This window comes from Neoarius graeffei, chromosome 7 (assembly GCF_027579695.1).
Source record: "Neoarius graeffei isolate fNeoGra1 chromosome 7, fNeoGra1.pri, whole genome shotgun sequence".
NCBI lineage: Eukaryota > Metazoa > Chordata > Actinopteri > Siluriformes > Ariidae > Neoarius > Neoarius graeffei.
Window position 1 is genome coordinate 43,516,432 of NC_083575.1, and position 16,787 is coordinate 43,533,218.

Consider the following 16,787-nt stretch of genomic DNA (forward strand, 5'->3'; position numbering starts at 1 on the left):
GGCACGGCTTGGCTCGCTTCAGCCCCACTCCAAAACGGTGCGAGTTTTAGGGGCTAAGCAGGGCTGAAGCGAGCTGAGTCGTGCTGGTTTTTGGTAGTCGAAACGCGAGCCGTGTCGGGCTGAAGTGAGCTGAAAAAGGGTAGTGGAAAAGGGCCATTGTATTATGGGACATGTGCATATGGACAGGCTTCTGGTTTCAGAAAATGGGGGGGGGGGGGAGGCTAATTTTTGTTTTATCCTTTGGAAAACAGAAAAGTCCTTTTTAAATTTTTATATATGCTGTTTCTGGGCAGGAAAATGAAATATGACTTGTTTTTCAAAGTCTAAAAATGAATGATAGAAAATCAAAACACCATTCCATTTTCATTTTCTCCTTTCTGTTTCTGAAAGGAAATGTACACAGACTGTCTAAACATGTAATGTTTTGTTACTCATACAACTCGTAGTAACTTTTTGTAACTAAATTTTCCTCTAGGTCTAATCTAATAGTTATTCCCTGTTGCAATAACAGTAAGCAATTTTACATAACTAAGGAACAGATTTTACAACTAAGGAATTAGAAAAATAAGGAACACATTGCAGACCATGCATAGGAAATTAATGCACACTGGGGGTGCCAGAGTGCCGCTACACCATAAACCAGGGGTCATCAAACTCCGGCCCACGGGCCGACTCCGGCCCGCCACCCCCCTTTGACCGGCCCCCCAGCCCCTCTGCCCCCCACCACTTGAACCGGCCCTATGAGGCAATCCCCAAAAGTGGTCCTGGCCTATTTTTTTAAATTGCTTTTTGGCGAATAATAACATGTCTGCATCTTGTATTTTGTTGATTTTATCAATTAAAATTGATATTTAGTTATAAAATGAACTATTCATATTTTCCGAATTTTCATCATATGCTTGCGATCAAGCAGTGACAGGCAGCGCATGCGCAGAGAACTGTCAGTGTTCAGGACAGCAAAATGGCTAGCAGTAAGCAAAAAGTTGACAGAGTGCAGAGTTTTTAAAGAACAGTGGACCACCGATTTATTTTTTTTGTTCAGTGTAAGGACCGTGCAGTTTGTCTTGTATGTAAAGAAAGTGTGTCGGTTTTTAAAGAATATAATCTGCGTCGTCACTACAAAACCCGCCACAAAGAGTATGTTAGTTTGCGAGGGCAAACAAGAGAAGACAGGATTCGGAGGATGAAATGCGGACTGGCTGCACAACAGAATGTATTCCTTCGCCAAACCCAGATCAACCAGGCTGCTGTCCGAGCTAGCTATAAGGTAGCTCACCTACTAGCTACCCATGGAAAGCCGTTTACTGATGGGGACTTTGTTAAAGTATGCATGCTTGCTGTGGCCGAGGAGGTGTGTCCCAACAAGAAGGATGCGCTCAACGCGGTGAGTCTCTCCGCACCTACTATGACCAGGCGAACCAAAGATTTGGGGGACAACGTGTATGCCCAGCTGAATGAGAAAGCGTCAGAATTCAAGTTTTTTGCTTTGGCCATGGATGAGAGCAATGACGTGCAGGACACAGCACAACTGCTGTGATCTATTGCTCATATTATTATTTCACTTTTTTTTTTTTAAATGTATTTATTTTATAGGCCTATTTATTTGACCTTTTATTAAGTGCTGCACACAATTATTAATATCATTAATAATATCAACAGGCCTACCTACAATTTATAATTTTCCACTCACCTTTGCCAGTGTCAATCACCTCAACTAGGCAGATGTTTCTTACCTTGACAGCTTTGATGTTTTTTACTAGAAAATAAATAAATGGAATATCTGTGGTATTTCAAATTAAAACAAAGTGTGAAGACTTGATTACTACTTTTGCAAACCACTAGTAAAGATAAATATGTGCCAGGAATCAAGTGTTGATATAGTAGTGGGGATATAGTAGTGTGGATGGCTGTGCCAGGCTAGTAATCTCTACTACACAATGAGGCCTGCTGGTGGTCATATTTGTCTGGGTCATACAATTGTTGTATAGCTGACCCGACCCCGGCCCCCCATCACAATCAGGAACGACAATGTGGCCCCCAGAGAAAAAAAGTTTGGTGACCCCTGCCATAAACCATTGCCCCAACTGCATTTTAGAGGTTCATAGTTGGATTTAATGTTTTGGAACATTTCAAAAGACAAGCTGGCTGTCTTTTGAAATGGGAAACTTTAACTGTTTTTATAAAGCACTTACAACTGAGACTCCTTCCATAAATATTAAATAAATACCTCCTGATTTATAATTAAAAAAATCATATCAATGATTGTACATTTTAGCTTGTTAAACAAGAGCATGTTTTTAAATCTCTATTATTTAAAATACATTTATCTATTTCTTAGATTATGTGGCATGTCCCTGTGTATAAGCTGTTACTATAGAAATAACGCAATCGAACCAGCGAATTAAAGAGGCCAGCAGAATCAAATTCTTTGTTTACGTACAGGCCACTGCATTTTGAAAGCATATGACTGCTACTCTGATAGCTCTTTGTGCAGCAAAACCTCTGCAAATTCACTGTTAATGATCCCTTCGAAATCCATCATGAACATTAGCTTCATCTGTGTGTCGTACATGGAAGCTTTGAACAAAATATGCCTCCGTGTTTTCCGCAGGATTTTGTGAGACTCTGGTGGGTGGACCCCGCTCAAACCCTGAGTGTGTCTGGGGCATGTCAACAATCTTGTGCTTTAGTAATTTAATCATAAACACACTGGTTGTATAGGTATGAATGGTGATTATGCAGCAAAAAAGGTCACACCCACAAAACATGACGTTTTTCAGTTCACAAATGGTCAAAAGAAACAAAACAAAAAAAATAAAGCATTTTGACAGCTTGGAGTTGGGGCAATGAGTAACTGTGAGACAGGCTTGACAGTTCAGTGTGGTGTTTCCTACCCCCTTAACTTTTCAGTGACTAAAAAAATCTCATGCACTTGCATACAAACATGGCTCTGGGTGGCTCAGCGTGCGCTCTCGTTACTGGCTATCTGAAAAATGCACAGAGACACGTTAATCATTAATAGACAGCCAGTAATTAGACACAGGTGTAACTCCTCACATTTACCTAATGGTTTGACCTGACTCCTTGCTGTTTACAGCTGACGCTTGACCACACCCTCATTGGGACCCCCCCCTCCCCCACGCGCGCGCGCGCGCACACACCGCCTTACTCAAGCCAGGGAGCTGTCCGGTAATCTGCTACCACCATCTGTGCCCCTGGCCTGTGGACCACCAAGTTTGAAGGGCTGAAAAGCTAGATACCAACAAGTGAGTCGCACGTTGGCATCTTTCATGTGGTGGAGCCACTGGAGCAGGGCATGATCAGAACAGAGGGTGAAGGGGTGTCTTACAGGTAGTACCGGCGGTGGCGAGGGCGCAGTTCTGTTCCTTGAATGGCAAGGACTCCATGATAGCATTTGTTCCTCACTCCCGGGTTTCGGTAGCCTGGGAAATCCTATGCTGCTTTGCACAATCGTTCCGATCTGAAAAGACAGCATGGAAACTATGGTCTAAAGGCTCGCCTGAGTTAGGGAGCCAATCAGAGAGTGGGGAGGGGTGGAAAGACGGTGACGCGTACTACTCGACAAACGGAAGCTTGTAGTTTATTTGGGACTGTTTACGGATCACATTTAACATGGCGGCGAGCGATACGAACCAAACTTTCGATCAAGCTTTGTCTTGCACAAACGGCAGTAATCGTTCGGTGCCATTGTTTTCCTATTTTTGTTTTGCCTTCTCTTTCTCTTTCCTTCTCTTCTTCGCCTCTTCGTCGCTCTAACTACGTCACCGGGTACAACTGCCATGATTGGCCATGGGCTACGTATACGCCAAATGATAGACATTCGCAACGTCCAATAAACGGCCGTTGACAATCGTAAACCACACCTCCCCTACGAGAAATTCAATAGGCGGATTCCAGACCATATTTCACTTGTGATATGGTCTGGTGTTAACCAGACTAGGGTTTCGGCACCAGTGTGACAAGTTTGAGTTGGGGTAATGAGAAACTGAGATGCAGGCTTGACAGTTCATGGTGCGTTTTAATGTTTTCCTACACTGTCACTTTTAAGTGACTATGAATCTCTCTTGTGCACAGAGTGCCTCGTGGCTCAGCTCGCCGTCATTATTGGCTATCTGAAAGACGCACAGAGACGCACGTTAATAGACGGCCACTAATTGGACACAGGTGTAACTCCTCACACGTTACCTGCTAGTTCAACCTGACTCCCTTACCGTTCACAGCTGATGCTCTGCCACGCCCTCAAAGCATACATTTAAAACATACGTTTCAAGCCCCTCGATGTAATGATACTATAATGGTTTCGCTCACCAAATCTCATTTGTGTGCTGCTTGTAAAGGTATGAGAGCATACTAGATGCTGCATTGTAGCATGTGTTTTACTGTTTAGCATGAAACCATCAGTTTTAGGTTTTGCTCTTTTTCACTCCTCTCTCAATTATTCAAAACTGTATGTGTGTGAGGGAGAGAGCATAGCTGTATTTTTCTATCACTTGTGCTTACATGAGCTCTGTGTGAAACGACAAACTTTTTTTTCTTTTCTGTGTTTAGTCTGACGGCTCAGTTTGCCTTCTGGTTATCTAAGCAAGAAGCCTTTTGCAAGTGAAATCTGTCAACCTGTTTTTTAAATAGTCTGAGCTGGGCCTGATCAGTTTTGCACAGTGTAGCAAAACTGCGTGATGCAAGAGTTAAAGCAATGCTACTGTGTGCAGCAACTTCACTAAAGAATTATGTAATGACACATCTGTTTTGTTAAGTCGACTAGTCAAACATAAAAACCCGTTGATTGTTTTCCATACCACAGCATGGTTGAGTTCTGCTGCGTCACTCCCTCAATTTGCATTATTTTCAGCATGTTTTGCCATACGTAATCAACAGTATTTTTATTATTTGGACTACATTGCAGCTCTACATATTTTGCAGATACAGTTATTCAGTGCATCCGATTGAAAAATCCCACTGCACCTGCAGATTTTGATTGTCACCCCCCCACCCACCCCCGTTTCGCTACTCCAACCACATTAACACCTGTTTTTAAACACATTTCTGACCCCAGAAAAAGCAGCTGGATCTGAACATGAAAAAATCAAACCAAATCATCAGTACACCAGTGTCCTTTAAACCAAGTTGCACTTGCACCTGTACAAAAAAGTTAATGTGCATGTGTCATTTGTATGTGTGCCTTGACTCAGGGTTGTCCACTCGTTCTCCTGTGAGGATGTGACCTTCTAGTCTGACCTATGAGCAGGTTTCTCTCCACCATAACTGCCACTCAAAGTGATCCTCAGCTCATGGGACTATGTTTACATTTTCTCTGGCCTTTTTGGGTGATAAAGGTTACAAAATCTAGCAAGAAATGGATATTCACTGAACAGGTCAAACACTTGTAAATGCGAGACTGAATTCAAGATTACATGATGATCTTAGGATAATATGACTTGTAATTTTATTGTTTTAAAGGTGTACTTTCAACCAAATTAATTCAGACTTAAAACCCTTTCCAGACTTCACTTAAGAATGTCTGTCTGAATGTCTTTTTAAAGAGCACTTGCATCATTTGTTTTCTGTTTTGATCCTTCCTCCTAATGGTGTATATATGATGGGTTTAGGAAATAAAACATTGATGGATTGATGGACGTTGTTCATTAGCTGTACCCAGCCGCAGTCTGCAGTGTCACAAATACGAGTCATAATGCCTTTACCCTGACATGGCAAACAGTGTGTGGATGATGCCACTGAGGGAAATTATTTCATGGCAGAACCTGATGTTTGTTTTTGATTATTTGGTTTTAGTGCTGGAGTTTTAGTGACTTTAGAAGTGATGAATAGACAAGTGTCCTGTCAGGTGTGTGTGCATATGTATTTTAATGACTTGGAACAGTTAAGAGTATTTGTCTTTTGGAGTGGTAATAAGGATGATATTTGGCAAGAGCTGATGAAACGAGACAAGATGTGATGTTTACAACAGTTTCTGTGAGAAAGAGCAGGATTTCTGTTAACGCTTCTGAATTGAATTGGAATATCACTCAGTTGAAACGCAATATTTGGTCGAAATTTACATATGGAGACCATAACATCAGTTATTTATTTATTAAATTTCGTGTGTGTGGCTGCAAGACTGTCATTTAAAGGCATTTGTGGTTGCACTGCCAAAAGGTGGCCTTCCACCGGCATCATGATCCTGATGGAGGTTTGCTGTTAACCATCAGGAGTTGCTGGTTCAAGTCCATGCTGGACCTCTGGGGGATTTGGACCATGTACATGATGGTTTTATCGACTTTGCCTTTCCAACTGACACTGGCATTGCGCCTGTGAGAGAGGCACTTAACACTGAGTGGCAGCAGAACCGCTGTACTAGAAAATGACAAGGTAATTTGTGTTTGCCCATAAGTGTTTTTGATACATAGTTTTATAGCAGGGTGTGTGTTGAGGCTTGGTAAGCATGTTTCAGGAAACGTGTGTTTCTGTTTAGATGGAGAGGGGCAGAAGGAGCTGGAAAAAGACATGCCTGACAATTAGGGAGTTAGAAACTGGAGGGAGAGAAACCTCAGTCACGGCTGACTTCACCTCCTAAACATCCCCTTAAGCAGCACCAAATGAATGTAGGGCACAGGTGTGGAAAAATGTGTGGGGTTTCTCTATGCATGTACGTGTGTGTGTGTGCGCGCGCACGAGTGAGCATGAGCATTCCTCCAGCTTCAGGTGTGTATAACAAGGTGTGTATAGAAGTGTTTGGGTGCTCACATGCAGTGATGTAAACTTCTAATTTGTCATTCAGTGTTCTCCTTGGGTTCTGAAAAATATGAAAAATCAAGTCAAAGTATTCTTCACTTTTTCTTTTCTTCACTTGGTCTATTTTTTTTTCTTAGTTACCGACTTATCAAAGTGGACTTAATACAGGTTTATACCAACCAAACTGGCACAATTCAAATGTTTGTATAGGCCTCTCCATTACATATAAAATTTGGACTCCACTCCAGCCTCTAATAAGAGAGACTTGATTTTGGGTGCCCTGTGCACCATCAAGCTAAAATAAACCTCTTTAGTTTGCGCTTACTTAAGGTTATTTTTAGCATGGAATTATTCAAAAGAGATATTAGGACTCCCCTTACCCTTTCACTTCAACAGAAAACTTGATTTACAATTGAACAGCGTCAAGAAGAGTCTTGGAACAACCAACAGTGAAGGAATCCGATTTTTCCGTCGACTTACAAACCGAACAGAGAATGACCCAGCGTTTTTCATCATGTTAGCCACAGGAACTCAACACGCCAGCCCCCCAAAACATAGCTCCCTTCAGTCGCTTGCATTTATTTATTTATTTATTTTAAAACCGATCCCTTTATTACCAGCCTTGTCCCATGGGTTCGGGGAACGGTCGGGGCTCTGAGTGTGCCTTCCCTGTGGCTGTTTTGGTCCTTAAATCATCCTCAGTGCTTGAAGACCGCCCAAAAAAATCTTTATAAGCTTAGACTGTGCCATTGTTTGGTTCATGCAGAGATAATTACACCACCACGCCAGGCCAATTTAAAACGCACTGCGATTTGTCAAAAGCTTGGTACTCATTTGTTCGTTATGTATAGTCGATTTTTATTGGTCACAAGCATGTGCTCATTGTTTACACTCTGGCTTTTCTAGAAAGGGATTTCTAGAAAAGATGACTTATGATAAAGATGAAAAATACATTTGTCACTGATGACTGCTAGTAATTTTCTCTTCGTCACTGATGGATTATGTTCGTCAATGACGAGCGTGACGAGTGCCAGCGGGAACCCTGCATTCAGCAGGATGTCTGGCCTCCAGCCACAAATCATACTAGTTATGCTGTATAAGGGTCAAATACAATAGGGCTTTTGAAGCTGTGAAAAACAATTTTAAAAAATTAACTAAATGCTACAGAGGTGGGTGGGTTTTTAATTTTTTTAATTTAATTTTTTTTTTTAAATGTATAGTTTTACTGTGAAGTTCTGAGGCTTTTTAAATATTGAATGCTTTATAATTGTAAGGTGGATCATTATTCTGAATTATACAGTGGTTAGTTTTCGTCCACTGATTTGACCGGAAAAGCAGCATTCTAAGATTTCTGATATTTTGTAAAATAAGACCGGAAGGGGGCGGCACGGTGGTGTAGTGGTTAGCGCTGTCGCCTCACAGCAAGAAGGTCCTGGGTTCGAGCCCCGGGGCCGGCAAGGGCCTTTCTGTGTGGAGTTTGCATGTTCTCCCCGTGTCCGTGTGGGTTTCCTCCGGGTGCTCCGGTTTCCCCCACAGTCCAAAGACATGCAGGTTAGGTTAACTGGTGACTCTAAATTGACCGTAGGTGTGAATGTGAGTGTGAATGGTTGTCTGTGTCTATGTGTCAGCCCTGTGATGACCTGGCGACTTGTCCAGGGTGGACCCCGCCTTTCGCCCGTAGTCAGCTGGGATAGGCTCCAGCTTGCCTGCGACCCTGTAGAAGGATAAAGCAGCTAGAGATAATGAGATGAGATGAAGACCGGAAGGTTTTACTGTTATCACACTGCTTATTTGACTTTAAAATTCCATTCTAGTAATGGTTCATTACACTGAAACTGCAACTCTACATACTGCGGGCCATAAGTCAGTCTGTGTTATCCAGCATCTGTGTTCCTTGACGGATACACAATATGAATTTCTTGTTTATAAACTGTTATATAAAAGCAATATCTCGCTCACAATCAGGCAGCTGTACTGAATATCAGCACAGCTGTGACTACTCGTGATACTCGTTGAATCACAGCCAGGCTGATATTCAGTGCAACAGCACTCTTGTGTACAATAGAATTGTAGAACTGTTATTTTCCAAAAAATTAGAAATAGAATGATGTTACTGCATCTACGGTATGCATATTTATACTTTTGTGTAACAATAATAGGATAAAGTCTTGTTTTTAAGTACTGTAAATTTCATGTGAAAAAAAAAGGGCTGCATAAGGTTCCTTAGGTATCACATATTAATGTTTGTTTCATTTTTGTTATAGAGGCATGTGTGATTTATGTCTTTATTTTTGAATTACAGAGGCTCCTTCCTCGGTCATGGCCAAGAACGGATATTTCTATCAGGAAATGGGTGAGTATGTGTGTGTTAGAGGTTGATCCGAATATCAGCTAGGCTGATAATCATTTTTTCTGATTATTGGACTCGCCGCTTGAACTTGTTTCCTTGCCAGCAAAGGCGGAGGTTTTTTTTTTTTTAAGCGTATGCAAATATCTGATGCAACCACAATAAAAAGCCCACACTTCTATAGTCTGGCCCAGTGTCACACCCAGTGTTATTGGATTGGTAGAAATGTGGACCATGTGTCAAACAAATCCAATCAAACATGCTTTTTTTTGGTGCTTGTGAGAAACGCAGGAATGAAGCAGCACCTGCATTTGCTTTCACAGTGAGAAGGAAGGTAAGAACATGTCGAGATTGAACAACGCAGCTGGCAAAAAGCACAGCGCAATCTGTCATATAATTTCACTCACTCACCTTGATATGACTACTGTTGTCAGTATTTTTGCACAGTTTTTTAAAAGTACTTTATTTATATATTCTAACAAACATTGTTCATTTAATGTAAAGTGGTGAATAAGAATTGAATCCTTGTACATTTTCAAATTAGAAACATCTGGTTTATGGGAAACGAATATTGGCCCAAAATATCGATTTTTCTTCTATCCACATTCACTGGATATGAGCAATCGTGTGCTCTGATTGGCTACTCTACTACTAGGAAATCAGTTCATATACCGTGAGTAGAGAAAAACAAAATGGCAGAGCGCATCAAGTAAGACATCACTTTATCAAGTATTTAAAAGAAACAGCTAAAAGAATAGTGCACCCCCCCACCCCCACCCCCCCCAAATAAATAAATAAAAAATCTCCTGTTCCAAACTGGTGCCAAACTGCCAAAAACCCTAAAGAAGAAAATGGCAGTGTGTGTTATTGAACCAACTGTGGACAAAATAAAAACTCTACTCAAAAACAAAACCACAAAAAAAGCAACAAAATATGGAATAAAAGTATCTGATGGTAGATAATGTATCTTTTTTTTTTTTTTAAATATGCCAGTAGTGTGCAAAGCGTCAAGGTAAATTCTGGCTACTTTGAAGAATCTAAAATGTGAAACACGTTTTGGTTATTAAGGTTTTTTTAAACTACATAATTCCATATATGTTCTATGTGTTTTTCATAGTTTTAATGACTTCACTGTTCTACAGTGTTGAAAATAGCCCAAGTACAGAAAAGCCTATGAATGAGTGGGGGTGTCCAAACTTTTGACTGGTACTGTAGAACAGATTTTTCTAGTGTGATGGATATGGCTAATATTAGTTATACTCGGTCTCTCATAACCTGCATCATAATGGGGTCTGTCGTGCCCCCCCACCTCCTTTTCTATTTAACTCCGACAGTTAAATATATTTAAGTTATTCCATGAAATCGAGTTGTACGTGAGCTGATAGCTGACGAGGTGCATAGCACCAAGTTGGCTATAAGCCGTATACAATGAGTGGAATAACTTTTTTTTTTTTTTAAATTCTATCCACATTCACTGGATTTTGAGAAACAGAGCAATTTTATTTTTTGCAAATTTGATAAATAAAAACTTTATACAAAACGTCTGGCAAAATCATTCCTGCTTAGAATGTAAACGAACTAGTGAAATGACAGTAGCAGTTTGTGAAAAATGCAATAATTCTTGAAAAAAAAATGCATTCTTGCCATCAACTACTTTTATTCCATATTTTGTTGGGGTGGGTTTTGTATTTTGGGGGCGGGTGTTCTTTAAAATATTTTGGTGCCACCGACTGGCTGGAGTGTGGAACGGGAGATACTGGGGGGGGATGACTATTCTTTTAGTGATTTCTGTTTCTTTTAAATACTTAATTTTGGGGGTTTTGTTTTTGAGTTTTTATTTCGTCCTTGGTTGGTTCAGTAACGAGCACTGCCATTTTGTTTTTCTCTACTCACAGTATATGAGCTGATATCCTTGTAGTAGAGTAGCCAATCAGAGCGCGCGATTGCTCATATCCAGTGAATGTGGATAGAATAATTTTTTCTTTCTTGATATGCATTGTTCTCTGCAATTGCAATTTAGCATACATTTGTCATTTCCTTTTTTAAAAACACATTTATGCATTTACTTCTTTATCAGGACATCATGATGAGTCTATCATTAAAATTCATCAAACCTATAGTAATGATATTTCCTGGATATACAACTGATCCAGAACACTTCAAGCAAGGGTTTGTTTCAGAATAAAAGAATTTCATGTGTATTAGGGTTAATCGAACATTCTGAATGCAGAGCTGCTTTTCTTGTGTATGAGTTCAAATAGAAATCATACAAGTCAGCTAGCCATGATGCAGTGGAGGTAAATGTGTAAATATAAACTTATTACAGCACAAAACCATGTCCCCCATGTAAGGGTGAAAAATTTGTTTCAATCACTAGTTATCAGTAACTTTTAAAGATCAGTGTTTTCAGCTCCTGATAAAGAAGAGCGGAAGCTGCACATGGCTCCTTGCTATTTGAGTACCGGTTAGTTATAAACAAAGGCAGCTGAAAGAGCATTCAGAGTGTTGACACGTATCATTGGCAACATAAAATATTGATTTGAGCTATGTTTATTTTCCAAACCCGTTCTGGGACTACAGAAGTAAATCAGTAGTTTCACAGGGAGCAGGACAAACCTTGCGCTCAAAAAAAAAAAAACACTTGCAAGAGAAAATAGTCCCCAAGTATTTTGTTGAACACATTAAGCCCTTGTTATTGTTTTATATGCAAGATTATGATTTTCTAGTGGTCTGTGGGGTGGGGTTTAAGTGATAGTTGCTCATATTCATGTGCTTCATTATAGCCACAAAATGCACAGAAAATGAGAACGCCTCTGACAGTGTAGCTGTACCATGAACTTGCATAAGCTGACACATGCTGCACTTTGTCAGCTTCTTAAGCAGTCAGACTTGTAGATTGATTGATTTAAATGTCCATGTGTTAAGATCATTTAGTGTTTTGTAATGTCCACAAAATAGTCTTTTGTTTTAAGTTTCTGTGGCGCATCCACTATACAAGTCAACAGTGGTGTTAGTATAGAAACAATGTATTAGAATTAGTGCCTTAATATAAACCCGTGATTAGAATTTCAGTTGGCGCTATTGTCAGAGCTGCGCTGTTTTATAGAAAATTAATCAACTCATTCTGAGCAATCAACTTTAAGGATTCAATGGTGCTGGTGTAAAAAAAAAAAAATTATAAATCAAATATTTGTAGTGAATCCTGTTCAAAACTGCATTTTAATTTCCGTTTTATGTCTCAATTTTAATTTAATAATTCATTTAAATTTTTAGGAACGGTGTGATGAAACACGGTCACGTTCATGATGCGTAGGGTTTTTTAAATGCTGTTTGTAGTGTTGCTATAACTCATCCTCAAGCATAGGTCACTGTTGCACCGACAGTGCAGTATATACATGTCTATTTGCTCTGTGGAAGGGAAGATTATTACTTGGTCATTTCTTTCAACAAATAAACCTTAACAGCAGACTAATTTTATATTGTGCAAGTCTGTTTTGCAACTGTACACAAGTTAATTACTCTAGTCCATTTGTACACATTTGAAATCAAATCTCAGAGCGGTATTTGTATCATCTGATTGATTTGCTCACATCTTTTAATTAACATTCTGATGACACATTTCTCTAAAGTTGTTAATTTGTGCATGAATGAGAGAGTTTTGAATGTGATCATTCAGAGATATTTTGAAACCCTGAGATGGGGCCAAAAAAAAAAAAAGTGAAAGAGTAACAGAAAGCAATTGCCAGTGAAAAAAACTCCATGTGCAAAGCAGAGTCCCTTTCCATGGAAAAGGATTAGCACGCCTTCTACTCCTCTCCAGCTTTCCAAAGAGAATAATGGAGCAAATGGATTAATGAATACATGAATAAATGAATGGACAGATATGAGACTGATATCCACTGCCAGAGCTCAGCCATGTCCAGAATAGAGGGAGACTTTAGTAATGCTGTGTTCACTTCACTTCATAGGAATATCAAGTTGTGACTGAGCTTTTCATTTGATTTGTTGCTAAAGTATCTTTTGCAATTATTGTTCTTTTCTAATTTTTTTTCCTCCTCTGAAGAAACTTTGCAACTTGGTTTTGGGTAGGGTTGCAAAATTCCTGGGAATTTTCAGAGTGGAAAATTTCCATGGAAATTTTGGGAATTAACGGGAATTTGGGGAAAATTTTGGGAATTTTCAAAACCAACATTACTTAAAAATTGATACAAAAAAATAAGGTCCTTTTATTCAGATTTGGATATTTCTCTAGGTCTCTGTTCTGTTCAGAAGAACATACAAGCAAAAACAAGCATGTAACTAATTAAACAACTGAGAAAATTAATAACCACCAAATGTTTTACAAAAACAATACGGGTTTTCCCTGGTACATGTATAATGAATTAAACAACCTTAGACTTTGTGAGAACTTATCTTCAAAAGCAACTTTAACTCGACTTGTGATTTTGAAGACCGCTTCCTGTAACTTTTTTTTTTTTTGCTGACTAATTATACTTCAACAACTTGAATTCCTTTATCATTTTGCAACTGGTTTGTAAACCATATCCTGTCAAGTAATTTGCTTGCAAATTATCGGATTAGAAGTAATGATTAGGGTATGCAGTGCTATTAAAACAATGACATTAAACAGCCTTGCTCCAGATTCAAAGAAAAAAGTGGCACTAATATATTTTACAAGCAGCAAAACTTATTTCAAGACTACTAGTAATGAGATTTTTAAATTTTAGATTTTAATATTCCTTATTTTATGATGTGATACCTTTGTGATTAAATCTGTAGATAAGTTTTGTAAAATTTTGTAATAAAAATGGTCAAATTGAGTTTTTGCAAGATTTTTAGAAATCACTACTTGTTATGCAATGAGTTAGATTTCCAGTTAATTCTTACAAGAGGGTACTGTTATTATATTAAATGTTATTATATTTAGCATCTTGGAATTTCCCAGAAAATGTAAGAGTGGCAAGATGCTTTATTTGATGAAGAATCCCTGACTGAGAATAATAATTTTTCACTGAAAAATCTGAATATAATACTAATATTGAAAAACTAAAAGCCTTTTATTAATTGGCCTTTAGCAATATGTCCTATTCTTAATTAGCACAAAACGGTACATAATTGAAAGAGAGGCTTAACATGGGTTTTAATTTGTTTTTCTGGGTGATATGTTTTAAAACGTTTAAAACTTAAATGGCAAAATTGAAAATTCCCGAAAATTCCCAATATTCCCAGGCCCTTCAAAATTCCTAGAAACTTTCCACCCCTTTGCAACCCTAGTTTTGGAGCTGACATTTGGTTATGCTGAGTCTATATAAATTAACAAAGGGTTACTTTTGAAACAAAGGAGTTTCATTTCAACTTCTAATTAAATAATGAAATTGGAATCTGTTTAAAAAGCTTAAATCCGACATTGGCATTGCTTCCACGACTGATTCATTGTAAGAAATCCAGAAGAAAAATGCAGAGCAGAAGCAGCAACCCAAAAAGAAGAAAAATCAATACATTTTTATATAAAACAGTGAACACACAAAAACGTTGTGTAATAAGTATTTCTTCTAATGTGAACAAAAGATTTTAGGTTTTTCTTTTCTGCAAAAATAAATCTGTACAGGTCAGAGATGGAGGCAACACAGTATCTGCAGTGTTTATTATTTGAAACCACAATCCATTTTATTTGCCAGGGCATCTACATACAGTTCATATATTTTGTCTTGGTATAAATATAGAGAACTATAACAAGATATGTGCATTGTCTGTAACAAAATAACAGGGAATTACAGGCAACTGTTTCTGATAAATAACCAATATTTCATTTCCAGTCTAATTTATTTTGAAGACCAAATCTGACAGTCACCATGATGCTGTATATGAATATTATTCATTGAGACTCGTCATTCTGTGTGAACTGACCAGTGTTAATGTGCTTGTCTTTAATTTGGGGGGGTATGCAGTGTATTTACATATGCGTTCTTGGTGTAATTGTGTGTGTACATGTTTTCAGAGCAGAGGGAGCGAGATGAGCAGGAGGAAGGGAGTGAAGATCGGGAAGAGAGTCAGGACTCTCCTATCTCATCAGGAGATGACCTTCATATCTGCGGTAAAAAGATACACCAAGGAGGTACAGGCGTGTGTGTGTATGTATGTATATGTGTGTGTATATATGTATATATATATATATATATATATAATATATATATATAAAAAATGTGAGAGAGCGAGAGAGGGAGAAAGTGTGTGAGTCTAATCGAGCCAGAGCTGTTGATTAGCTCCAGAGATGCTCAGGTTAACAGGTCAGTTGTTGCCAAGGCAACATTCTCAGGTGCATTGTGATGAGGTGGTGACACCCTTAGACCCACACATGGTGACAGGTCAGCTGCCATCACTCAACCCACCTATATTAAAGGAAAAAAAAACAACCAGGGACTAGTATACCAGAAATGGGGGGGAAAGAGGAGAGGCCTTTTATGTCCATAAATGTTTTATTTATTAGTCAGCAATAGTGAATTAATTATTTGTAATGCAGTGTTTTTGCAGTTATTACATCATTATTAGCTATGCTTTTTCAAGCTAATTAAGAAATAAGTAACGCTGCTGCTGGCAGGTGTGATGCTGCTGGTGGCGTGCTATGAGCAGACAGAAGTTACAGCAGTGCCAAATATCGTCTTGCATTTTCAGATATCTTGCTGCGCATCTATTTTCTCAGGCATTAAGTCATGGTGCATTCTTTGTCAACATGTGAAACTAATATTTCTTTTATAAAATTTAAACTCAACAAAAGTGATTCTTTTTAATTAATATCAGTGGACAGGGTGTGTACCGTTCTGTCTCGCCCTGTTCAAATAAATATACTCCGTTTCAATTATATATTCATTTTTCTGCTCCAGCAAGTCCTGCACAGCATTAGATATCCTTATATCAGTGCAAGCAGGGATTGTTCTCGGGTTGTCTCATCCAAGCCAACGCTTGGTCGCCCCCAGGGCATGCCCATCAGCACTTATTTGGATTAAAAACCCACTTGACTCATCTGACATACTGCAGCCAAACTGGGCAAAGTGTGTACATGATTTATTTATTTATTTTTTGTGTGTATGATGGCAGGGTATAAGTTTATATCACTCAAGTGTATATTACTTATACAGGGAGGTTACATAACCCTGTTAATTTAACACACAGATTTAATGCTCATTAAAAATCTTTCTGAAACAAAGTTCGGGTTTTAAACCAGGCCTTTTATTCTCAAAGTTCCCCTTTTAATCCTAAACCCATTGCAGCAGCTGTCTAATCTGAAAGTGGAGGCAGCAAAGAGTAAGTGGTGAGCCATGGTAATCCGGGCTAAATGTCTCTCAGTAAGTAGGTCTCCTGCTCAGAGAGCATGCAACACTGGAAGATTTCTTTGTGATAAACGGTCTGTGGCATATAATAAGTACGCTCCCATCCTTTTGATAGTTTTAAACTGCATTCCTGGATGAACATGAATACGATACAGAACAAACAAGTGATCAGTGACAAATGTGTACATGAGCATCCATATACATACACTTGCATGCATGTACTCTGTATGTCTGAACATGTATTTTCTGCCAAGTTTAAATTGTTTTATGGTCATTCTCACTATTTTACTCTCTGTGGTCTCTGCACTTCTAGATTCTGATGTCCATGGCTGTGTCTTGCTCAATACATCACGTAGAGTAAG

At 38.8% G+C, this 16,787-nt stretch overlaps 1 protein-coding gene across 6 annotated transcripts in view; it reads left to right on the plus strand.

Annotated features, from left to right (window-relative positions):
- The window catches only part of slc4a11 (solute carrier family 4 member 11), a 97,250-nt gene that overhangs the window by 40,218 nt on the left and 40,245 nt on the right, over nt 1-16,787 (plus strand). For 5 of the 6 annotated variants that reach the window (XM_060925715.1, XM_060925717.1, XM_060925720.1 and 2 more), the window contains 3 exons: nt 9,053-9,103; nt 15,096-15,212; nt 16,739-16,782. In XM_060925715.1, the coding sequence (XP_060781698.1) occupies nt 9,053-9,103; nt 15,096-15,212; nt 16,739-16,782 (212 nt within the window). The remainder of the gene's footprint in view (nt 1-9,052; nt 9,104-15,095; nt 15,213-16,738; nt 16,783-16,787) is intronic. The other variant, XM_060925716.1, reaches the window with a different exon arrangement.